This window comes from Sinohyriopsis cumingii, chromosome 15 (genome assembly GCF_028554795.1).
Source record: "Sinohyriopsis cumingii isolate HCF-2022 chromosome 15, ASM2855479v2, whole genome shotgun sequence".
Taxonomy (NCBI): Eukaryota; Metazoa; Mollusca; class Bivalvia; order Unionida; family Unionidae; genus Sinohyriopsis; species Sinohyriopsis cumingii.
The window spans coordinates 58,844,875-58,870,738 of NC_142975.1; the positions used below are offsets into that span (position 1 = coordinate 58,844,875).

Consider the following 25,864-nt stretch of genomic DNA (forward strand, 5'->3'; position numbering starts at 1 on the left):
CAAAGATTTAAGTTTGCTTGATGTGACTATTAAACATGAAGTGAGTGGGAAAAGGTACTGGGATCTAAACTAGCATCATTGCATTCTTGTGCCAGCCTAACATGATCACAGATTTAAACAGTTATTTTGAAGACGCTGAAATGACTTAAGTCATAATTCCAGCTTGCAATAAAGAACCATTAAACACAATAAATGTACACCACAATTTGAATTAAACATTACCTCAAATACGACGATACACATTCGAGCCCCTTTCACGCCTTCACAATTAAAATTTGGACAGAAAAGTACAAATGGCATACATTCAATTGTCTATTAAGAATGATAGCAACAAAATTTAAATGCCTACATATAATATGAGTACAAGTCAACCAATGCCAAAAAAATAGATTGGCACAAGTCAAGAAATACCAACATAAATCTTGGGCACAAATCAACCAGTACCTATATAAAACCCTGGCACAAGTCAACACACACCAACATAATACATTGGTACAAGTCAACGAACACCAACATAAAACATGGGCACAAGTCAACCAACACCTACATAAAACACAGGCACAAAGCAACTAAGACCTACATTATACATTGTTACAAGTCGACCAACACCTATATAATACACTGTTACAATTCAACCAACACCTATGTAAACACAGGTACACATCAACCAACACTTACATAAAATATGGGCACAAATCAACCAGCAGCACCCACATAAAAACATGGGCACAAGTCAACTAATACCACATAAAACATGGGCACAAGTCAACTAACACCTATTAAAAACACGGGCACAAGTCAACTAATACCATGTAAAACATGGGCACAAGTCACTGTACCAAGTTTAGTTTTGGATCCAGCTCTGCTTATGAGAAGTATGGAGAAAACATTCCACACAAATTTATAAAGTTAAGTAGATGATTTAGTTATAGTTGCTGTCCTGAAGCCTTTATATGGCACATAATTTTCTTCTAGTTAATGGGGAGTAAGCTTACTTCTACATGTAGTTTGAAATTATAATGCAGAAAGTATCATAACAAAACTACATGGTTTCGCCATTATGAAACTAGCCTAAAATCATAATACAGAAGAACAAGCACCAAGAAGTCATGATTTATATGAATAGTAATATAAGTAAATCACGATCTACATAAGGTTGACATAGTAATTTATTAAGCTTGGTTATCTAATTGCTTGAAAAGTTCCTTCATCTTGTTATCACATGTAACTGATGACACCTGGCTCTTTGGAAAACAATACATTTTCAAATTACAAAGAATGTAAATTAGCCATATACATGTATCATATATTCTACTGTACAGGTTGTAAAGACGTGGTGAAAAAGGTGTTTTAAGACTCATCTCAGAAGGTGTAAGATATTTCTCAAAGTATCATTTTAGATCTGAATATAAGACAACATAAGGAAACAGACCTATCCTAATGTTTCAAATTAAACTTAATGATGGATAATGGGTAACTATCAAAATGGCTTCTTCTTGCGATGGAAGATTAAATGTTTTCAGTCTTCAAGTCAGCAATGTCCTGAGCAGGGCTGGAAAAATTCCTGATTGATCTAATCACCAAGGATGAAGATTTTCATGAAAATTCCATTTTTCCTTTACATTCTGTCTTGGATCATCTTGTTTAATGAGTTAGAAAATTTTATTTGTCCAGCAAATCCAACATGTCTTCGGCTGCTGAGAAATGGCTTTTTCCACCACTACAAAGGGCAATACTCACTCGACACAGTGAGAATTCTCACAGCTTAAGCAGCATTGGTTGAATAAGTGACTTTGCTTTCTCTTCTCCCTGTAAGCTCTCTACAATTTTAAGGGCAAATTCGAAGCAGGTTCCAGGACCACGACTTGTTATTAACTTCCCATCTTGTACGACTCGGTCTTCTGAATAGGTATAACCGCCTGGAAATGACAAGGTATGTACTGGATTAATTTTTGCAAGAAACTCCTTTATAAACTACAAAGTAAGTAGAAGAAAAGGTGTTTTCTCATTTTGCATATTACATAACATCCTGAAACAATGCATATTTTGGCAGGCTTGCTGAAACAAGTAGATTTATGTAGGGTTCCTGAAAAAGGTATCATTATGTAGGTTTCCTGAAACAAGGCATATCTATGTAGGTTTCTTGGAACAAGGCATTTATGCAGGTTTGCTGAAACTAGGCATATTTATATCTCTATGTAAGTTGCCTGAAACAAGTCATATTTATGTAGATAACCTGAAACAAGTCCTACTGATGCAGGTTTCTTAACAATGTCTCTTATTTTATATTTCCTGAAATATCTTAACATTTTTATAGAATGGACCAGAACAAAGTAGATTTTATAAAACTAGAAACTGGATGCTCCATCACAGTACCTGCAAACTGATCTAACTGCAGTAACTAACAAAGTAGATTTTATAAAACTAGAAACTGGATGCTCCATCATAGTACCTGCAAACTGATCTAACTGCAGTAACTAACAAAGTAGATTTTATAAAACTAGAAACTGGATGCTCCATCACAGTACCTGCAAACTGATCTAACTGCAGTAACTAACAAAGTGTGACAGATAGATGGACAATGGTAATGCCACATGCACTTATCACTGTCACAGTACAGCATCAAAAAACACTTTCAATTATATTTAAATGGCAAAATGTTTTAGAAAAAATTGGAAATTTTGCAGTTTAGCAACAAAAATGTTTTAATCAATGTTGCATCAAGTAGGTCTTTGAGAATAATATTGTTTAAAAATAAGGACTCTTAAAAAAAATTACAAAAATGCGTCACTGCTAATGATTTTTATATTGAACTGTTTAAACTAAATAGATCTCCATGGGGTGACAGGTCTGCATTGTTGCAAAACTAATACAAAGTCTCTATTAAGGAAATCATACGGAACAAAATCAATAAATATGTATAGCTGTACAGAACAATCTGAAATTAAAAACAATACTTATGAATTATCAAAAGTTGTCCAGGTTTCAACAATCAATGGTAGGAAAGTTCACTGAAATCTTATAATCTTGTCAAAATGATTACAAGTCTGTGACCTAAATGAACCAAATATCATTAAAATTTCACAATGACAAACTCAATGACTTGTCTCTGTATGTCCTTCTGCCATCTTTCATTCATCACAACAAGTAACGCATTGATAAGAACAATAATTCATTTTTCTATACCAGCAGCAAAAGAATGCTATGTGCATTATTATCTCTTAGAAATTTAGCTATCTTGAGAGACTGATCTTTCAAACTTAAAACAACATGAACCAGAGATTCTTCAAGGGTTGTGCAACCACCAGTATTTCACACCAGCGTGGATGGAAAGTCAGTACAATGCTGAATTTTACTGGCACAAATGCTAATCAGCCAATAGCATCAATGCATAAAGTAGGGAAAATTATGTTGTAAACAATACTTATGAAAAAGAAAGTGAAATAAATGTGTTTCTGACCTTTACAATAGTTGCATTGACAGCATCACAAATCATCACCATGACAGTAGTGTAATCCTTAGTCTGAGTTTCTTCTGACCATTCCCAACCCAATTTATATATTTTGACATTTATTAACAAAAGTTGGAATTAACTTCCTGCGGGCCTAGTAAACTTAAATGACTTTATGTTGAACCATATCTGCATGAAATTGATGATTTATTTTATCAGAAATTATGATTAAAATAATCGTTATGTCATTAATCTGGCGACAATATGGAACTATAGCACTGATGAAATTTTACCTGGTACTCGCCATTTGCATGGCTAGTCATATGACTAAATATCTCGCAACCCTATGACATCAGTTATCCAAGAGTTGATGTAGTATCTACAATAAACCTAATTCCAGTGTTATTGTACAAAAAATTTGAAAATCTTGAACGAATCTCACACAATGTTTGTAAAAAGAACAAAAGCTCACTTAATTCCCAACATATTTATTCCTATAACAACTAGAAAACCTATCGCAGTCGCAGCAATTTGGAGAAAACCAGATTCATCAAGCAGACAGCACATGTCAAAATGTTGCTGACACGACAAGTGCTCTATGCTTCATGAATCTGATGGGCAAATTACCACTTTTTGATAGCCAACTCGCTCTGACCACATATCCCAACATAAAGGCTTATAAGATCACATGACTTACAGTCATCCATAAATAGAAAGCAGCAAAAGCCAAGCCAAGCTAGTCCCGTATCAAACAAACACATGTGGTTATTAATTTGTTTTGAATAAAAAGAAATAAAAGCTAGGATTAACATCTATGAAGCAAATATATGGGTGCTTTTGTTTATATTGCTTCTTAAACCAACAATTAGTTACACATAACAGCGCTTGAATGAGAATCAGCTTATCTATTTGATGGCTTTAGGCACTGTTTTGACAGCAACTACGCATGGCTTCTAGGCTCCCTCACTTGCTAAGCTGCAACAGTAATCCAATACCATGTTTCAGTACTTTGATAACCATGGGAACTCCGAGTAGAATCATACCATGTGTATATACCATTTCACCACCTGAGTCCATCAAAGAAATAAGCTGACTTCTTCTGATGGTGTTGCTGTTGTCAATCATTTATTAAAGTCTGCAATATGGGACCACACTTGCATGAAAAGAATAGATCGACTTGTGACTGACTTTGATGCTGAGACAGTTAATTTTTCTAGACTTAAAATGCATTTTACAGTTTGTCGTTACACAAAGACTGATAGTCTCTTCTTTTTCCTTTACAAGGACAAATTTACCAGTAAAACCCTGCATATACCCATGTAACAAAATCTCTGAAGAACAAATAAAAACCAAATGTAAACATTTTAGCTCAAACTTTAGTAAAGATCATTTGAGAGTGACTGGGATGTGGCGCAGCATGTGCTCACCTAAAGCGGATAAAGAAAGAAAGACAAAAATTCTTAACTGTAGCCATGTAACATCGTACTTTTTTGTCTTTCCTTTTCCGATATGTTATCTTAGTTTTGCACAGAAGCTGTCAGAAGCAGCATTTTATTTTCAAGAACAAAGAAAATTTCTGTAACATAGTAAAGGAGGACAGTTATGGACTTACCATCTACCATTATTTCTTTTACACTTGGATGTGAGGTGACCGTTTTTCCTTTTCCAATCTCATGACTGGCCAGTGCAATGGGAGCTGAAAGAAGTATGAGCAAGATGAGGTCAGAGAAATTTTATTTCGATAAACAACTTCTAATTCTTTTAAGTAATACCTGAAATCCAATATTAATTTCCAATATTAATTTTGTTTTTATTAACTGAAGCTGTAAAGAATTAAATTAAAGGAGGATGTGGATTCAGGTTCTAAAATATCTGAATAATTTCACAATTTTTAAAGAGTAAGAAGCAATGAACTGAAAATTTGAACTTCATTATAAATAAATTGAACTCTCCATGCTATAAGAACTGAGAAGGGATTAACAGTATAAGTCATATCATTCACAATCTGGAATAAAAAATTTACCAGTGGAAAAGGGTTTCATGGATATAGAAGACAATGATATGTGGCATACACTCTCTTATATCTGGAGTCAAACTACAAACTTCAAAGACCCAGATCTGATGTCATATAATGTGCTGGCAGATCTAGGTATGTTAAGAGTAATCAAAAGAACAATACAGATCCTGATATGCTGGTGCATTATGTGGCAGCACATCTGGGTCTATGCTGTTTTCAGTAGGACTTATAACTGAGCATATATGGTGTCTTACAGCCTGTATAACATATTGTATCCTTATGCTCCTGTGCTTTCAACCCCCCAAAATATTAAATAAATTGCTCTTAAAAAATTACAAAAACCTTGACATCCTTTATGATATTCTTCTTTTTGTCTGGGAGAACTTTATGAGATTCTAAATTATGGTGAAATTTACTTACCTGCACAAACTGCTGCAATCCACTGTCCACTCTTCTCCTGATCTTGAAGAACTGCTTTCACTTCTGAGGACTTACGGCCAAAAGCAAATAAAAACACATTAGCAAACCAAAATAAAATCTGAAACCCACATATATAGCAAGTAAATAAAGACTAAATTATGTACACTAATTTACACTAAAGGCAAGGAATTGTTCTACTACTGTACGTTACAGTCAAGGAAGTTTTGTACACTATTTCACAGGGATGGTCCTGGCTTTTAAAAAGCTGTCGCCAAAAAAATCGCCAACCTCAATATTTTGTCGCCAATTTTCAAAAAGTGTCGCCAAAACTAGTGTACATTTTTCCAAGTGTTAATTTAGTCTATTAATGTAACAGGCAATGAAAATTACAAAAGATGGGTTAGTTAATACTTTAATTACAACAAGCATTAACAAAATGTTACAAACTGTTACATGAAGATCTGTCGCGATTTTAGAGTTGCCCACTTGTTGAATGCAGTTTCAAAGTCTAATTTTTCACATCTGTACATGCTGATTCTCATTAAATTCTCGAGAGATGAGATGCAGAGCTTATTTCTGATGTCAGTTTTTATGAGGTTCATGTTACTGAATCCACGTTCACAGTCTACAGTGCTGAAAGGTGACACCAGTAGTCTCTCAGCAGCCCCCCACCCCACCCCGGCTAGCATCCCAAAGCTTGTAGTGAATTGCTTCCTAGATCCCAAGAATGATTACTGAATGCAGTATAAAATTTCTCGACAAGCAAAATAGGATCTCCATTCCCACGAATGAAACTTACAGGAGTCAACACCTGGCAATATTGGACCGTATATATAAGCATAAATTCACACCCAATTTAGGGATTCTTTCACTCCTGTATTTTGAGAAATAAATAATTATTATTAATTATGCAAAACTGTTTTTTTTTTATTTTATTTTTTATGCTATTTCTTGTTGTGGAGTTTAAGTCTCTGCAGCCGTAACACGGAATTGATGGCAAAAGGAAAAGATCAATGAGTAAAATGCTGCACTGGCGACAGATATAATTGTGATTGAGAATTTTTCCATTTGCTTTGTATTTATACACAGTCGGTACTTCAGAGGTTATAAGTTTTCTATGAAGGTTTAGCAAAACTATTGTTTTGGTATATGTATAAAAAAAAAACACAGAAGGATTAGCCATACAATTTAATTGTATCTGTTCTATTAACGTCTTCAGAAGTCGGTCAGTTGTAGGTATAGTGCGGTAGCATGATTGACTTTATCACAGCATACAGTACTCAGCCCGGATGTCAGCATAAGCAGATTATGATGTAACAATGCACTGTAAAGATGGGGTTGTCAATACGAACAAAGGATCGTTTATGTAACAGATTGATTCCAATGCATTGCTTAGTCAGGTTTGTGGCTTCCTTTCGTTCTTGCTTTTAATTTATCCAGTCCAAATCCATGATTGTATGTACAAATTAAATAACCAAAAAGTATGTCACCAAAAAACTCGCCAGATGGGATATTTTTGTCGCCAATAAGGAAAAAAAATCGCAATTTGCGACATTGGCGAAGCCCAGGACGATCCCTGATTTCTATATCACAGCCAAGAAAATAAAAAAGTCAACAAGTATCCTATTTCCAACTGCAGATGTGAAACCATTAGATTTGATAACCTCATAAAAGTGAAACAGTGACCCAAATCACCATTATATTCTGTATTCCAGAAATACTGAAAGTTTACTTGATCAAAAATTACATAAAATCATTTAATTTGCTTAAGTTTTTCAGGTCTGCAATTATCAATGACAAACCTAAGACTTGTGATACATTATTCACACAACAACATGCAAATCTTGTGTTTTCTGGACCCTTTTAAGTTTGTTTTGACAGAGAAATGCTCTTATCTATGGGATATTCCCAAATTAAACCTGAATACATTGAACCACTGCCACTACAAAACCTTCCAGTAATCTCCAGTAGCCACTGTACACATTATCATATCAAGAATAACTTCAGACTAAAGTGACCTCGGTAACCCTATCAGAGGGCATAAAAGACATAAAACAAATAAAAAGATCATTCTTCCAAATGATGTCCAAGCAGTGGTTCCATAAGGACCTATTTACACAATAAAAAACAAAACAGACCACTCTCGATGCTGATCACTTGTAAAGTGAATGGCTGATGTCAGCTACCTCAGCACAGCAGACCCTTGTCTCTGATTGGCTGATCGCTAATCCAACTTAGTGTGTGTGTCCACTGACCTGACCTTGAACTGACCCATGGACTCCATTCTTTGTGTAAACATCATTTAATTACATTAAACACCTAATAACAAGAAACCCAGGCTGGCATGATATTGTTCACCACAATCTATGTAAACTAAGCTTCAAATTTTAAATGTTAATATTACCTTGCCAGATCTGAGAATGTATTTCCAAACTGTATAACTGCTAGATTGAGGATGTATTTCCAAACTGTATAAATGCCAGATCTGAGGATGTATTTGTAAACTGTATAAATACCGGATTGAGGATGTATTTCCAAACTGTATAAATGCTAGATCTGAGGATGTATTTCCAAACTGTATAAATGCCAGATAGAGGATGTATTTCCAAACTGTATAAATGCCAGATCTGAGGATGTATTTCCAAACTGTATAAATGCCAGATTAAAGATGTATTACCAAACTGTATAAATGCCAGACTGAGGATGTATTTCCAAACTGTATAAATGCCAGATCTGAGGATGTATTTCCAAACTGTATAAATGCCAGATTGAGGATGTATTTCCAAACTGTATAAATGCTAGATCTAAGGATGTATTTCCAAACTGTATAAATGCCAGATAGAGGATGTATTTCCAAACTATAAATGCCAGACTGAGGATGTATTTCCAAACTGTATAAATGCCAGATCTGAGCATGTATTACCGAACTGTATAAATGCCAGATCTGAGGATGTATTTCCAAACTGTATAAATGCCAGATTGAGGATGTATTTCCAAACTGTATAAATGCCAGATCTGAGGATGTATTTCTAAACTGTATAAATGCCAGATCTGAGGATGCATTACCAAACTGTGATTTTCAATAACAGTATCCACCGTGGCCTTATATAACAAAAGGTATACTCAAGAAAGTGATTTTCAATAACCCTATCCACCGACTTAGAAAATGACACTGATTAGTAGTATATAACACTTTCTAAATGAATGGCAAATTCTCTTAATTTCAGAATTCATCTACATTGTATTGAGAGCTGCATGAGGCCCCTGGTGGCAGACTGGTCTAAAATGCCTGCCTTAATTGATAACTGCCATCACACCTCTGTCATCGACATGGGTTGAAGTCTCGGGCTCAGCCAGTGTGAGCAATGTGAGAAAGCTTCCTCGTAGTTTCCCATGGTTTTCTTGGGTTCTCCCTCCATCAGTTATACTGGCCACCATGTATAGCCTATCATGTTCTGAAAATGGTGTTAAACCCAAGACAACATTGACAGCTGTACTCTACGCATTGGCCATTCATGTCATCAACAGTGATTTGATGAAGATGAAGCTTTAAATAAAAAGATCACTTTTTTTAGTCTATAATCAGACAGGTGTGATATTCTTACTCTAGGTCTGGTGTTAAGCAATTCAGCTTCATGCTTTTTATTCAGCAAAATTAAGTTTTAAAGTATATGTACACAATTCCAAAAAGCCCCTGTTGCCAAACTTTCGTGTTATTTTTTGCATCAATGTTCAAAATAATAATTCAATACTGTAAAATGTTTTGTTTGTTAAACACAAAAATTGCTCTTTTCATATATGTAGAAGAATACTGCAATGAACTACCTAGAAAACTATTGAGTCAGAGGGAGGCTATACATTGGTCTATTTTATTAAGTATGTCTCTAATTTCATGTACTAATTCCTGAAAAACTTAATCACACCCGAAGTCTGTGCATTTTGAAAGTTTAAGGAGATATATTACTCAATTTTACAATTACAAGATTCATATTTATTTCTTATTTTACTCAATTTTATGTTTGCCATTCTAGGTTAGATGTTGTTGATTTTAAATTTCCATGTCACAGACAGGAAATTTAATAAGATCCAGTGACAATTAATAAGTCCCATTAATCCAATGGCATGCGCATTCTGTTACATCAACCTTCATAAACTAATGACTAATTTCCTCCTTCTCATTTGTAAGCCAGTTAATAAAATATCAAGACTTCACCGGAAATCTTCCTTAACTGTGGCATATTTTTACTATGTTGGATTTTTCTCTTCTGACACAGAAATTTATGATATTGATTCAATATTAATTGATTTTTATAAGAACTTATTCGTGAAGAAGGCAACAAATTTTTCATCATAATGGAATATTCACCTTTACTGGATATACTGCACCAATGCTGCTAAGTAGCATACCTGTAGCATATTAAATCACTCCCTCTCTCTCACAATGGGAAAAGAGTAACAAGAAAGGCACATTATACAGTCATGACATGTTTAATATATCTTTGTAGATAACTAAAATGGTTTCTCGTGCACCAGTTTTCTTCTTTCTGTCACAGTGACCTTATTTTCTTCTTCCTGTCACAGTGACCTTATTTTCTTCTTTCTGTCACAGTGACCTTATTTTCTTCTTTCTGTCACAGAAACCAGTCCTCTACCTCTAAAGGCCAAAATCAATAGATTTCGTCATTACCATACCTGCAAGCCATCCATAAAGTTTGGTCCAGGTCAGTGATGTTGAACTTATTGTACAGAAATAATTTTCTTATTTTCATCACAGTGACCTTGACCATTGACATTTTGGACTCTAAAATCGATAGGTTACTTTCATATGCCAAAAGCAAGCCACACACAAAAGTTTGTAACTTTAGATCATTAACAAATTGAGTTATTCTGCAGAAACTATTTTTCTTCTTTCAGTCAGAGTGACCATTACCTTCAACATTGCAAATGACAGGGTTTTACAAAGTTTGGTAACTGTAGATGGCAGGTAACTTGAATTATTGTGAAGAAACCATTTGTACTCTTTCGGTCACAGTGATCTCAACCTTTGACATTTTGACTCTGTAATCAATAAGTTTTTTTCCTTCCTCAAGTATTATCCATACACATAGTTTGGTAATGTAGGTAGTGGACAACTGTTACTGTTAACAGCCAGATGGATGTATGGACAATAAGACAATATCATAACATAATACAGTGCACCATACAGTGGATGTATAAAAACCAAAGGTGGTGGTGTTGTTGTTGTTGTGGGGTTTAATGCCATTTTTCAGCACATGATAGGCTATACCTGGCGGCCAGTATAAATGGTGGAGGAAGAACCCCAGAAAACCCCAGGAAGAACCACCAACCCATGAGAAGCTACTGGCAAGCTTTCTCACATACCCACATTGGCTGAATTCGAGACTCGAACCGGCGCAGACAGGTGAGATGCCAGTGATCCATAACAGAGAGTGCTTTAGACCACTTGGCCACTCGGGGCCCCAACCAAAGGTGTCATGAGCTAAAGGTAAAGACTATATCCTAGCCCATTTAAATGTTGATGCTGTTGTTGTTGTAGGGTTTAACATCATTCTTCAGCACAAGATAGGTTATACATGGCGGCCAGAATAAATGGTGGAGGAAAAACCTGGGAAAACCCCCCAGAAAGAACCATCGACCCAGGAGAAGCTACTGGCAGGCTTTCTCACATACCCACATTGGCCGAACCCAAGACTTGAACCCATGCAGACAGAGGTGAGATGGCAAAGTTCTGTAACGGTGAGCATTTTAGACTAATCTGCCACTCGGGGCCCCATAAAATGTTGAATGTAGGTCACAATGATCATTTCTTGTAAGGATATGATATTAAAAAAGTTGCTTATAAATGTCTAGTTTAATGATTTTAGCATGGACAAAGCTTAAATGTCCAAAAAATTAACTTAAGCTAATGAACCATAAAATATGGATCATGGTGACCTGTTTTTGTGATGAAATTGTAACTGTCATCAAGATGCAGCTCACATGCCAAGTTTCATTATTTAAGGTATAACAATACCTATAAAGGGTGCCAAAAAATACAATGTCAATGAATGTACAAAGCTGCACCTATAACTCCATCCCCATGGAAACCCAATCCTAACTGCTGCCTTAAATGAAAGAATGGCTGTGATGTAGTGACACTGTACATATGCATATCCTTCTATATCTTCAAACACTGACACCATCACCAACTTCAAAGAAGAAAGCTAAATTGAGGGGACAAAGATCGCACCATTCAAAAACAATTTAATTGGAATACAAATACTATATATTTATGTTTATTTTAAAGGAATTATTTTAGTAAAGTTTGTCTGCAATTTTTCACCATTTTTTTACAACATTTCTACACTATGCTGTCATGCCATTAAGCCCCATATATCCATCCATTCATACACTTCCCTTAAACAGCCATAAAAATCCCATCTTTGGTATGCTGTTAATATCCACGAGGTTTCTGTGTATGTTCTATTGACTATTATGAAACTTACCGAGGCTAAGCTCTGGGCACCTTTTGCTCCTCCAGGACAAACAACAATATCATAAGGCCCATCTGATTTTGCCTTTTCTAGACTGGTATCAGGTACCAGCTTTACATTTCTACTGCAGAGGACTGGACTGCTATCAGTCAATCCAGCCAGAGTGACCTCCACCTGAAAAGGAAAAAAGATCCAACAATTTTGATGACAGCAATGGTTAAATCTCTCATGCTATAGCTGCAACTCCAGGTTCAATCCCATGAGATGTCTAATGTAAAGATATTGTTGTTTCTTTACTTCACTTTCCTCTATCTCATTGTCCAGAGGGACAGTTGGTGGCCAAATGGCCTAAAGCACTTACCTTTACAGCTCAATGACATTTCACCTAAGTCCATGTGGGTTTGACTCTTGGCCTGGCTATTGTGGGTACGAGAAAGCTTGCCAGTAGCCTTCCATGGGTGAGTGGTCATTCCTCCACCAAATATACTGGCCACCATGTAAGGTTTATACAAGTTGAAAATAGGCATCAAACCATCACCATTCTACTGAGAGGACATGATCATATCTTTTGTAGTGATTCATGTTATTTTACACTGCCACACAATGTAAGTAAGCATCATGGGAGAAAAAAAGTTAAGCTTTATAAATCTTCCATCTCAATTATACCAGTGTTGTTGTTGTTGTTGTAGTTGTTGTGAGGTTTAACGCCATTTTTCAACACACGATAGACTATACATGGCGGCCAGTGTTAATGGTGGAGGAAGAACCCGGAAAAACCCCGGAAAGAACCACCGACCCACAAGAAGCTACTGGCGAGCTTTCTCAAATACCCACATTGGCTGAATCTGAGACTCGAACCGGCGCAGACAGAGGTGAGATGGCAGTGATCCGTAATGGAGAGTGCTTTAGATTATACCAGTGAACTTAGAAATAGATTCTGAAGTTTTGTTGTTATATTAACTAGATTTAGTAGGATGCATTTCTGAGGGCTCCACTATTTACAATTTACTCAAAAGAGCAGTAAACAGAAAGTCTGGAGAAGATGAATGCTCAAAGGCCATAAGTCCAACTGATGAAATAGAATCCTGGAAATCCAACTGACCCATGGTCTTGTCAATATAAACAGGGTTCATACAAAATTCTGGATCCACATATCCACACTCGCCAAGACCAAGACTCAAACCCACAAAGACAGAGTTGAAATGGCAATGCAGGGTTCATACAGAATTCTGAACGATAAATTCAAAGACTTTTCCCAAACTTTCAAAGACCACAAATACAGATTTCCAAGACCCATTTTTGCTAACATTTTGTATACAAGTTATATTATATGAGAAAACAATGAGTGCAAAATACTACAATATTGCTTAATGATAAAATTCAAACTATAATTAATCAAAAGAAGGAAACCAAGAAAACTCGACTACATCCGAATCTAACAACCAAGGACAATTTTATTTGTGATTATGGAAAGAAAGAAATTAAAACATTTGGGTTTACATGTATTTCAATTTTCAAAGACTTTTAAAGACCTCAGGGTAATCTGCTCGATTTTCCCAAACATTCAAGGCCTTGAAAATGCTACCTCACTTTACCCAAACTGTCAGAGACACCTTCAACAACCATAAGAACCCTGACAAAGGTACATGATTATTTTAACTGAAATGCAACTTTCCTCCGTAATGTTATTTTGCAGGAAGCAATTTCAGGAGGATGGGAAAATATGGGAAACAACTCTTCAAAATGAAATGCAGAACACCCAGAATTAAGCTTATTCAAGGTCTCATTGATATAAAGCAGCATGCCAATTTCCACTGAATGCAACAAAAATGTTTGGTAGAGTATGTTGTAGATACAGTGCCTAAGTCAGGAGGATGGGTAACAAAGGGCCATAACTCACGTAAATGATGTCAATTAACTCTGGAAACCAAAACTGCTTAAGATCTCACCAACCAATAAACTTACATGAATACACTGTATATAAATATGATACATTCACACATTTTAAAATGTGTTTTTAGTACATATACAACACACAATTTTCCACTATTGCTTAAAAACAATGTTACATTTGATTATGCATAATTAGAAAAAGACATGGTTAAAATATGAGAACCAGAGCATACACACATACATTATATATGTATCCCATATCAATCATTCTTTTGGAAGTTTTCAAAAATGTATGGACCACTGGAAAAAGGCTATGGTCAGGCCTGTTCCAAAACTAGGTAAGGAAAGCACAGATCCAATCAATTACCATCCAATTGCTTTGATGAGCTGTGAAAACTCAATACAAAGCTTGTCTGGTGTTTGGAGACTAACAATTTAATATCTCCAAAGTAGCTTCTGATATGGCTTTAACCAATCAGCATTTGTTTAGACCTGAAGCATTCATTCTCAAAGGGCTTATCAAAGACCTATGATATGAAACTGAAGTACAGAATAATGAATGACCTGCACGATTTTTGGTCTAAAAGGCCACCTACCTACTTTTTTAATGAACTTTCCAAATAGAAAATTCAAGGTATGAATGGTGTCCACCCTATCTAATATATATGAGCAACTGTAGCGTAATGTGTCTGAAAATCAGGGTCTATGTTGTTTGTTCAGGAAAGAATTTTGTTTAGAATTAGAATTTTCATTCAACATTGAATATAAGAATTGAGCTAGATACATGACTGTTTACTTTCTCAACAATGTTTCAAATTATCACAGCCAGCTGCCAGTATAACTGCTGTCCTTTACATTTACACTAGTTGCTGGCTTCAAAATACATTGCAATTTATGACTGGGAACAATTAGCATGTGCAATTTGCCACAACGAGAACTCGGAAATGAAACAGACAAAACACAACACAAATGTGGTAAGGGAAGATAGTCACAGTGATGAAGTGATAGTGTGTTACTTAATCAATAATAAAAGAAACCTCAAATACAATTCAGAAAATGGAAACAAATATTTTTAAACAAAAATACTTCCATCAAACAATCAAATGTGATAACTTAACAGAAATTAAATAAATAAATAAATATCTGCTTTTGAGAGATAGCCAAAGGATCACAGAAAACTGATTTCTCTGATGTTTTTAAATAAAACCATTCTGTTGCAAAAAAGTCAAAGTTTTGGTTTAAATATGTATGAAGTGGAGAAAAACAATTGGAGGGTGAACACACAGACAGAATGAGACTTTCAGGGCATTTAAGGTTTTACATGAGTGATATGCACAGACAATTCATTAGGCTTATCCATTGGAATTTCAAGTTGCAGTCCAGAACTCCTTTGGAAAAAGTTTTAGTCAAGACCCTAAAAAAAAGTCCCAACAATAATGCCTTTTCTTCCATGCAATAGTTTAACACAATACACATATACTGTTGTTTAAAGTCATCAGCATGCCAAGTATTCTGTTATAAAAGAATGAAAATTAAAGACAATAGAGAACAGTGACAATTGCTACTGTCACTTATATTATAATATAATAATTGTTAACGTCTTTACTACCTTCTCATTCCCTAATTCTGTGTGCAGCTAGGAGTTAAGGAAGGGATTACATTGACTTTTCTATATTTATTTAAATAACTTAATTCCATTCTAATCAATACATTTTCCAAGGTACTGGAAGAAGAAACAAATGACCATATTCCATTCACTTTTTCATCTCATATTTAAACAACACAGCCCATTATATTTGCTTTTTAATTAAACAATCTTTAACAAATTTCTCCAATTAGGTTTAGGATTATGATTGTTAAGTTCTGAACCTGGTGTCACTTGGATTGCCCTCCAGGGTCATAACACTGTTCCCTTATTTTCTCATTTTTGGCCCTTGGAATGAATGTCCTTTTTTTCCACAATCTCTTTAGTCTCTTTGGCATTCACTTTCTCTATGAAAACTAGATGCGTCTACTGACTTCCTTCGGCCAGTCTGATGACAATCATGCTCATATGCAGCATTGCGTTTGGCACCAAAGAAATTATTTATAGATACCAGGTTTTTCCCTGTTATTCTACTGATGGTAGTTAGAAGACTTTCAAAGGCTGTCTACCACACATAAAAGTTTATCATTAAAATCTACCACCACTGAAATAATAAAAAAGATTCGAAAATTTTTAAAAGAAATAAATGGGATTGTTACGCAGTCTATCCAAACACTACAGAAACAGTGGGAACCAGTCTACTTGGGACCAGAAATGATATACCAGTGCAATGTATGGCTGAATAATTGGATTAAAATTTTAAAATGTTTATTTATACAACTAGTTGATATTAGATTTCCTTATTGTTATAATTTTGCTAAACGTGAAAGCTTTTACAACATATTAAAATTTTGTTGTTAAAAGTAATAATGGCATCTAAGTTGGTCCATGAATAAAAACATTGACTGACCTTTGGCGAAGGTGAGATAAAAGAAACAAATGAAACATAATTTGGGCAGAAGCATCTGAGTCTGTATCTCGAGTTTTTGTATTGTTCAATTGTTATCGCACTGATCAAAAGCTGTTTTTAGAGGAATATTTGAGGTCAAGCATAGATTTTTCCTCTTGTCAAAATGCTTTCTCCAAATGTTAAAAAAATACTGGTTAAGAAATAAGACTCAGTAATACATCAGAAATCCAACTCAAGAACTTTCTCCTTGGGGTGAATGTAGCTTGGATGTGTACCGGATAGCAGTCAGCAGCCTTAAAAAGCCAGACAGGAAATCTGAAGTTTGACCCTCTTAGCAGGCTGAATGTAGTTGTTTTGACACTGCCAGAGAATACATTCTCCATTCTTCTAAGGATGAAACAATACACATGTGCTACACACTGATATGATTCATGATAAACAGCTTATGATATGATCGATACACATATTAACTTGATGATCTTCCCATCTATAGAAAGGCTCTCAGTGTTAGGCATGCCCGTTTATGTGATTTTCTAGTTGTATTTCCAGTATGCAGATTACAGACTAACATATACTTAGCCCCTATTTATATGCCATTCTCATCCAATGACAAAAGAAAAACACTTTCAAACAGACTATCTATTAGTTGCCAGTGATTTCTAATCAACATGTTAGGCCCCATCTGATCAGATGAAGGACTCACTTTAGCCACCAGGCAGAAGTATTTAGATCAAAATATTGTTTTTTTTCATTCTTACTTATTCCGTTTATCTAAACCCCAATAGGGAAATGTAGCTTTATGGCAGAGAGCTAAATTGTTTGAGAAAAGAAATGAAAACTGCATTCTGCTTTTAAATTGAATTTATGTTAATTTGGCTTGGTATTCTGCCTTTACTACATTTGTTGAAAGGGTGAATGACTGGCATGTCATCTATTTTTGTCCATCTAGTATGTACACTGAACTTGTATTAAACACCATTTTTGGGCTCAAAATCAATAGGTTTCTTCATTAACACTTTTCCCAGTTCCAAAAATCTGATTACTTCATTAGGTTTAAAAATAATTGTCATAGCTATCATCAGCCAATATTTGCTGAATTAAGTCATCTGAAGATACACCACGCTGGGAATCAGCTGTTTGGGGTTTTCTAGGTAGCCCGTATTTTAAAAACATGCACTTGTAAAACTTCCTTGATGACAGTTCAAATTATGTCATAATGCTTGTTCCATGTGCCAATCAAATTTACTTTAACAACCATTTATGTCATTTGACCACCAATGCAAATGGTGAGTTTCAGGTGAAATTTCATTAACGCTGTAGTTTCATCTCATAACAAAATTAAAGATATATAGAATGTTATACTTGCAATTTCTGCGAAAATAAATCATCTTCCTATCAATTGCATGCAAGTATGGCCTAATGTAAAGGCATTCAAGTTTGCTATTTAGGCTAGTAAGCAGCTACCCTATGCTGACATAGCATGGTGTCAGCGAATTCCAAGTTTATTTTATAGGCAACTGGCTCCGACCTTACACTCCAACATAAATGTCCAAATAACAAAAATGGTGTGGCAAGGGTCAGAGAAAACTCAGACTATGTTGTGCCAAGCAAGATGTTGCAGTAAAATAATTAACATGGAGTGGGGGGCATATTACAAACCATGTCATTTGATGTTAATTTCTAGATGGTGAGTGGGTGTTGTCAGGCTCTTTTCATTTTAACTAACAAAAATGGGTGCATGTGCCTGCAACAGCTGTGACACAGTCTCAGATGAATTCGCAATTAAAAACATAACAAGGCAAATGACTAATGCAAAACTAATGCTAAACATGACCTAGATCACTGGCTGAAATGCTGACAGAAAGATTCTGAAGTAATGTATTTCATTTCCAGAGTCTGATGCATAAACACTATATCTTTTCAAAGCCATGCGCAGAATAGGCCACCATATCGCAAGTCATGAAAACATAAGGGTGGTACCCCGTTTGTCCAAAATTAGTACATGTATTATTTTGAACAGAACATTCTTGTGACAATTGCCGCTTTTCAATGCAGAATTTTATTTTCGTCAATCGGTCAAAATCGCTATGCATTTTGCGCCAAGATTGGTGACCTTAGATGCACAGAATAGCCAGACTGTGGTACAACTCGTTTGTCATTCAGGATGAGAGTGAATTCTGTCAATCCAAAGAATGGTCTTATTCCAAACACTAAGCCAGGCATCACACACTTTCTTGCACTTGGCTACTATCCCATCCAAACTATTAGTTCTAACAACTTTACCATTCTTCTGAATCTTATTCAAATTTTTGTCAGTTTGCCGTTTAACCCAAAAATCCTTATCCAAATTTGCAAATGATGTTCTGTCCAAGTTTTATATGTCTTGATTTCGAGGTCGCATGTACTATTTGTATGGCTACAATCAGAAATGAACACAATAATGGAAGCTAAAGTTCTGGTGTTCTCTTATAATAACTTCATGTACATCTCAGGGTCTTTCTGCCTCTGAATTCAGCCATTGTAAATATCAGCACATTTTCCCAGCCATGCTGCTAGCTGAAGTCTTTGAACTTGCCCCCGCATTCTTCTGATGTACTCTTATAAATACAGCAGGCACATCTCGGGGTCTTTAAACCACTGAATTCTGTCATTGTAAATAACAGCACAGCTAAAATGATCAATTAATCAACACATTCTTCCACTCAGTAGGTGGTTGAAGTAGGGCAGGCAAGTCTTTGAATTTGTCGCCTAGCTATCTGCATGTGACTGCTCCAGTGGCCTAGTAGTTAGAGCATCCGCCTTGGATGCGGGAGGTCATGGGTTCGATCCCTGGCCGAGTCATATCAAAGACTTATAAAAATGGTACTAACAGCTGCCTTCCTTGGCACTCAGCATTAAGAAGTTAGTGTAAGGACTGGTTGGCCTGGTGTTCCGGTGTTCTCTCATTGAAAATCCTTCAGCATATTTAAACTGTATAAAGCTGACAAAATATTTTCCTCCATACAGGATCAGCAGTTAAGATTTGAATTTTCAGCTCAAAGTAGTTGCTTTTTTTTGTTTGTAATTGTAATGAATTGGAGAAGAAGAAAATAAATGCAGTTATTGTCTGTGAATTTAGCATGGGCAAAATTCCAATCTTCCTGACTGATGAGTAACAAGCCATGATAATGCAACAAATCACTTTTTTAAAAATAAATCTTTCTATTAAGCAAAGGTGGGAGGATAGGAAAACAATGGTGGAGTGATATACATGAAGGTAAAGAACAGGCCAATGTGTCACACGAAAATAATTCTGTGCCCTCTATATGCCATCATTCCTATAAAGAAAATGTAAGAATTGAATAGCATTGGAATATAATGACTGAGTTATTCAGGTTTCTGTAGAGGTTACTGAATTATGGAGTAAAGTATGAACTTAATAATTCAGCAGAACAGCCAAGGAGCTTATGGTGAATTGAATACATGAAAATGTAAAACTGTAAATAGTAAATAATAAGTTTCAAATTTAGTATCCCATAGCATTAATTTTTTGTGTGTACTAAAAGATTTTCAACCACTTTAACCCCTATCCCCCCATGTGATGGAAGCCAGGCATGCCAAAATCAGGCAAAAGGATGATAAGTATTTTGAACGAAATGAAGCTATCTATTAAGCACACTATTCAATATCAGTATAGATTTTTATTTGTTTCATTAAAGAATCATGCTTCAACTTAATCAATATTGGCATTCCCAGCCAAATGAATTGTAGGTCAACTTGAAAATACATTTTTTCTTTGCTTCTGTTAGAATTTGAGTTTGTTAGAAAAATGACATCAGAGTAAGAAAAATCCAATGAATGCAATATGACTTTAGTTTGTATAAAAGCATTTATATGGGCTGAAAAGTGTGCGAGATATTCCTGAAAATGTGCCTCCTTGTTCCAATGTTAGCTGACCTTGGAACAAAACGCCATTATATGGGCAGGAAGATGGTGGCATAAAAAACAAATATCAAGGAAGCGTTTTACATTGAAGGACTATATAGAAACCCATCCAGACCTGTACTAGTTGGGCGACAACTTGAAATAATGCCACAACTGTTATTGGTCTGGACCCCACAGTCCTCTTTGCACTGACCGATTTAAATTTGTTTGTAATTAGCCCATGTGCAACAATCTGGTAATCTGATTATGTTGTTATTCCATGTTTTACCCCAACACTCAAAAGTATAGTGATGACAACCTAACTAGGGGGTGCTACAGTCGGGCCAAATGCCACCATCTTATTATTTTCGTACAAAGTGGGTACCCCCTGTTACGGGGTTCCAATTCTTTTAACTCTGATTGGATAATTTCATGAATAGTGGGAAAATATTATGTCATAACCTGTGCAAAGGAAACTGTTTGGCTTTTGTTTTAAACTATATGTTATTGGTAAGAAATTGATATGGCTCAGGGAAAAGTTTTCTCAAAAACCCACTAAATGTGTCGATCAGGGAGGGCTTTATGTGGGGGAGGTTTTATTTATGTATCTAAATCTGGAATGAGTCAAGAACTTTATGGTACTTATCTTCATTTCTTGGGAATACAGCTATATTATAACATACCCCCATCTCATCTCTAACAGGAAATGCATGTCAGTTCTCTCCCTTGAGCAGCTGGTAGAGGTAGCAACCAGTCTGAAGTTTTATCAAAAAAGCACAACCAAAACTGTGACAACACGAAATCACATTATTTATACAATATATATATATATATATATATATATATATATATATATATATATATATATATATATATATATATATATATATATATAGTCCATATAAGGTGATTTATTGTAAAGTTCTTTACTAATAAAACATCAGACTCCTTTGGTAGCAACTATATACTCAATGAATATAAATATCGTTGCTAATGCTACTGCTACCAGTAACCAGCAGTTTGTATTTATTATTACTGCTACAAAATAGTATAAAACCCATTTGATACCTTTGGAAATTAATGTAGTAGTAAAGATTAATATGAACTGATGCTTGTATCTTCACAGATGAGATGTGATTTTTTTCTGTTAGAAGAATAAGACCCCTCCCCTGTAATTTAAATAATAACTTTAAAAGATTTTATGGCTACTCACAGCTCCGGCTGTTGTAGCCTCCATACGCCTTGCATAAACATCTTCATTTGTATGTGATTTTATCATTATTTTATACCGTTTACAATCCAAACTGATCAATAAACAAAAAAACATATATATTAAAAAAATAAAAAAATTTAAAAGGTATATACAGTACTTTATTTAACTTTTCATAGAAAATACTAGAGAAAAATAATTTATGTAAACCTGCATTGATAAAAACAATACTTTTAGATGAATAAGCCACACAAAAATTCTCATACTGGTAAGCATTTATATGTCGTTATAGATTTTTTTTAGAAGTAAGAAGGTTGATGTTACCAATCCCTTTTGTTTTTCGCTTTCACATGAATAAAATATGAATAAAGACAAGCTTTTCACATAATTTGTCTTTCAGACTGGACATACATTCATCATTGTAAATTCCGAGTAATTAAAGCTGCAAATCTGTATTAGCCAAGGCATATTTCCCCAAAATTTCCTTTTATATACCATGTACATTTGTAAATTATACCTCAAAATGAGTGACTATTTCATTAATTAACCCCTAAAAACATTCCATTACTGGATTTGTTTTCAATATATACAAGGTCCATGTATTTACACCAAACCACCACAAACCTACCACAAACCACCTTTAAAATGCACTATAATGACAATTTATCTGTGAAAATATGTTGTAAGTGTTAGTAAACAAAATGTGTGAAACTTATCGTATAATATAGGAAGAAACTTTTAAATGAGATTGTTAATTTTTCAAGTCCAATTTTACAGCTGTAGTGTTGTCAAAATATGTACATTTCATTTTTCATAATCATTACAACATCCATTACATTCATTGAAACAAGCTTGCCCCTCCCAATGAAATTTAAATAATTAAAATAAGTAACTTTATTTGAGTATATTTGAGTGTACTTTAGCATATTTCAGTACATTTTAGCAACTAGCTACATCAACATCCGTGAAGTTGGGGATACTAATATTAGTACCATTTGGTAACTAGGTGTGGATTTCTTTTTCATAATTGTTATTATTTGATTTCCCCAAAACTTTGATTGTGCTGACTGCTGTCTAAATCATTTTTGTAAAAAATTTAAGTGTCTACAATTTTTCCTAGCAATTCCATACCTTGCTGGCATGTAGGAAGAGGTTATTTAAACAATATTACAAAACATATAGTGTTTACTGTTTTTTAACAGCTGTAATGTAAATTTTAAGAATTTTCAAAAAAAAGCTTGCCCCCTCCCTTTGAAATTTAGTAATGAAGTTTAATTAATGTGGGCAAATTAATTCTATATAAAGCGTTTGAGACTGGTATACTGATTACAATTAATCACAAGGGGCCCTGAGTGGTTGAGTGGTCTAAAGCACTCTCCGTTAAGGATCACTGCCATCTCACCTGTCCGCATGGGTTCAAGTCTCGGATTCGGCCAATGTGGGTATGTGAGAAAGCTTGCCAGCAGCTTCTTGAGGGTCGGTGGTTCTTTCTGGGGATTTTCCGGGTTCTTCCTCCACCATTAATACTGGCCACCATGTATAGCCTATCGTATGCTGAAAAATGGCATTAAACCCTACAACAACAATTAATCACATGACAGACTTCTGCATTACACCATATCAAAAGACCAGCTATTAGCAAATTTCACTTTGAGATTTATGATTAATTTAAATGATTTTTATTTTCAGTTTTGCGTTTTTGTCTGGTTGTGTATAAGTACTGCATAAATGTTCAAAGGGATCTAAATCCTTGTATCTACCATCTCAATATAAAATTTCAGATCATCTGCCCAGACGTATGTCATTTTTACTTTATGTAAATACCAGAGGAAACAATATTTATTAACAAGACAGATTTGCTATCACTAGTCCTTACATAAGATGAAAAACTTTACATACAAACACACAATAGTTACATGTCGGAGTGGATCCTTATGCAAAATACACACAAATACAAATGGTTTATAATAAATGAATCATTATGAATGATTTAAGGAGTTACAACTATACTGACCAACACTAGACTAAGAAGAAAGGAAATAATTAAAATTTCTTTCATATATATATAAAAACAGATGGCAGCAATCCTGCCCCTTTAAGCTATTAAAGTTCAAACGGCAAAAAAGCAAGAAAACAGATAACAGAATAAAGAAACATTTAATTTAATAGTCAAGGTCACTCCCAGTTCAATTCATTAAAAAGTTGCTTTAGTTTTTATCACTTATTGGTCATTTCCATTGGTTTGGTTTTCGAGCAATGTTTATAGTGCCATATGAAAGCGAATTTTCCATTGGTTCAAACTGTTTCTATCATGTCTTGCATTTTGCTTTTTGAATTCTTAAGCAATTTCAGGAAAATGTAAAGGCCATATTACAGTAGTGATTCAATATGCAGCATAACTTTGGTGCAAACAGTAGGCCCAATTGCTTTCACCATGTAGTGTACATCTGAAATCTGGAGGTCTACTGCTTGAAATAATAGCAGCTCAGGGGTATGCCTTGGCTTCCAGACACCTTTATTTTGTTTTTTGTTCAATTATTTGGCATTATTGTTTGTCCTCACTGAGATGTTTTCTTCATTTACATCGTGACACAATTTCTCTTTTACGTGGCTGTCATAATGTATATGAAGAGAGGGTGGTCAGAAGTTGATTCATTTCCGAGGATCCCCCCCTCAAAGACAATAGAGCTGTCATCATTGACCAACCTGGTGTTACAAATTTTTTATTAATAACTGTTCTCTTCAGATTACCAGTCACATTAAATTTTCTTTGGATTTCTTAATTTATTTTTCTTTTAGTTTTTTCTTGTTCATGTACTTTATACATTGCATATTAGACACATTTTGGGAAGGACATCTCCACAGGTCTAGTCAGGGCAGATTCTTCATCTGTACAAGATACACTTTTGCTGTTGTTTTTTAGTTTAGCTGCAACATGGGATAGTAAGGTTCTGTATGGTCTCATAACTTGCGTCTTTGTGCAAAAACACAGGGTAAAAAGAAATGGGATGGTCAATGGTGTCTTTTCTTATGATACTTGGTTTCTGTATAGAATTGTTGTGAGATTCTTTGTCCTCTAACATCTCGTCGGCAATTTTTCAGAGTAAGTGTTTTGGTTTTGATATTTTCTTTAACATTCTTCTCGATATATTTTGTTCCTTACTTGTTGGAAGTTCTGTGGTCCGTTTAAATAATCGTCTTGTTTTAATTTGTAATAAACTTTTCTAGGTTTTGAGTATAGAAGATATGAGATATTTTATACATTGAATCACATAAGTATGGTTAAAAGCAAACAAACACTATCTAACTGTCATGAATAAATTATTGGAAACTGATGTAAAAAATATGCACATATTCAGATTCATCTGAGATTTAAAGATTCGAGTGCATTTGAGCAACATTAAATACTTTATTGCATATACATTTTAACTCCTCCACCCACATTTTATGAGATAATATTGAGTTAATATATTTATAAATGTGGCTTGCGGTAAATACATGGACCGATTATACACGGTTACAAGAAGTGCTCACTCTGCCGAATTTTATTTTTTTGCAGGCAATAAAATAAGTTTGCACTTGCTATGAGCAAAAACCATGAAAAAGGATTATATTTTATTTGCTAATTTATTTCTGATGCTCTGACCTTCTAAAAAATACCATATCTATTAACCTGAGAAGAAATTTTAAATTTGGCCTGTTATAATAAGTATAAAAACACACGAAAGGTCAATCTTTTATCCTTACTCCTCCTCTGCGTAATACGTCAACAGTAATGACAGTTTCCATTTCCTCTGCCCCTTCAGCCAAAATAACAAGTGCTTTCACCATTTTTAGTCTTAAATAAAAGTGTACTGTAATAATTTTGGATCAATTAATGACTTTCAAGCATATAAAACTCGACAGGAACCGGAAATATATATTTCTAATGTTGACTGGTTCAACTTATCTCAAGAGTAACATAAATCTTTGATACGTGCC

General features: G+C 34.7%; 1 protein-coding gene across 1 annotated transcript; it reads right to left on the reverse strand.

The window, feature by feature from the left end:
- Positions 1–1,101: 1,101 nt before the first annotated feature.
- On the reverse strand, positions 1,102–25,829 carry LOC149781873 (Parkinson disease protein 7 homolog). The gene is made up of 5 exons (XM_089936063.1): positions 25,631–25,829; positions 12,395–12,556; positions 5,889–5,958; positions 5,064–5,147; positions 1,102–1,919 (listed from the first exon to the last, which is right to left on the reverse strand). Exons 1-5 carry the CDS (start codon positions 25,712–25,714, stop codon positions 1,759–1,761), a joined length of 561 nt encoding a protein of 186 aa, XP_089792189.1. The 5' UTR covers positions 25,715–25,829; the 3' UTR covers positions 1,102–1,758.
- Between the last annotated feature and the right edge of the window lie 35 nt (positions 25,830–25,864).

What these genes read in the sequence shown, in the direction of transcription:
- LOC149781873 (XM_089936063.1), bottom strand. Translation starts at nt 25,714, where the DNA reads ATGGTGAAAGCACTTGTTATTTTGGCTGAAGGGGCAGAGGAAATGGAA. An exon ending in ACGTATTACGCAGAGGAGGA is followed by an intron (nt 12,557 to 25,630) that starts GTAAGGATAAAA and finishes TTTCCTTTTCAG; the next exon opens with GTGGAGGTCACTCTGGCTGG. An exon ending in GATTGCAGCAGTTTGTGCAG is followed by an intron (nt 5,148 to 5,888) that starts GTAAGTAAATTT and finishes TACTTCTTTCAG; the next exon opens with CTCCCATTGCACTGGCCAGT.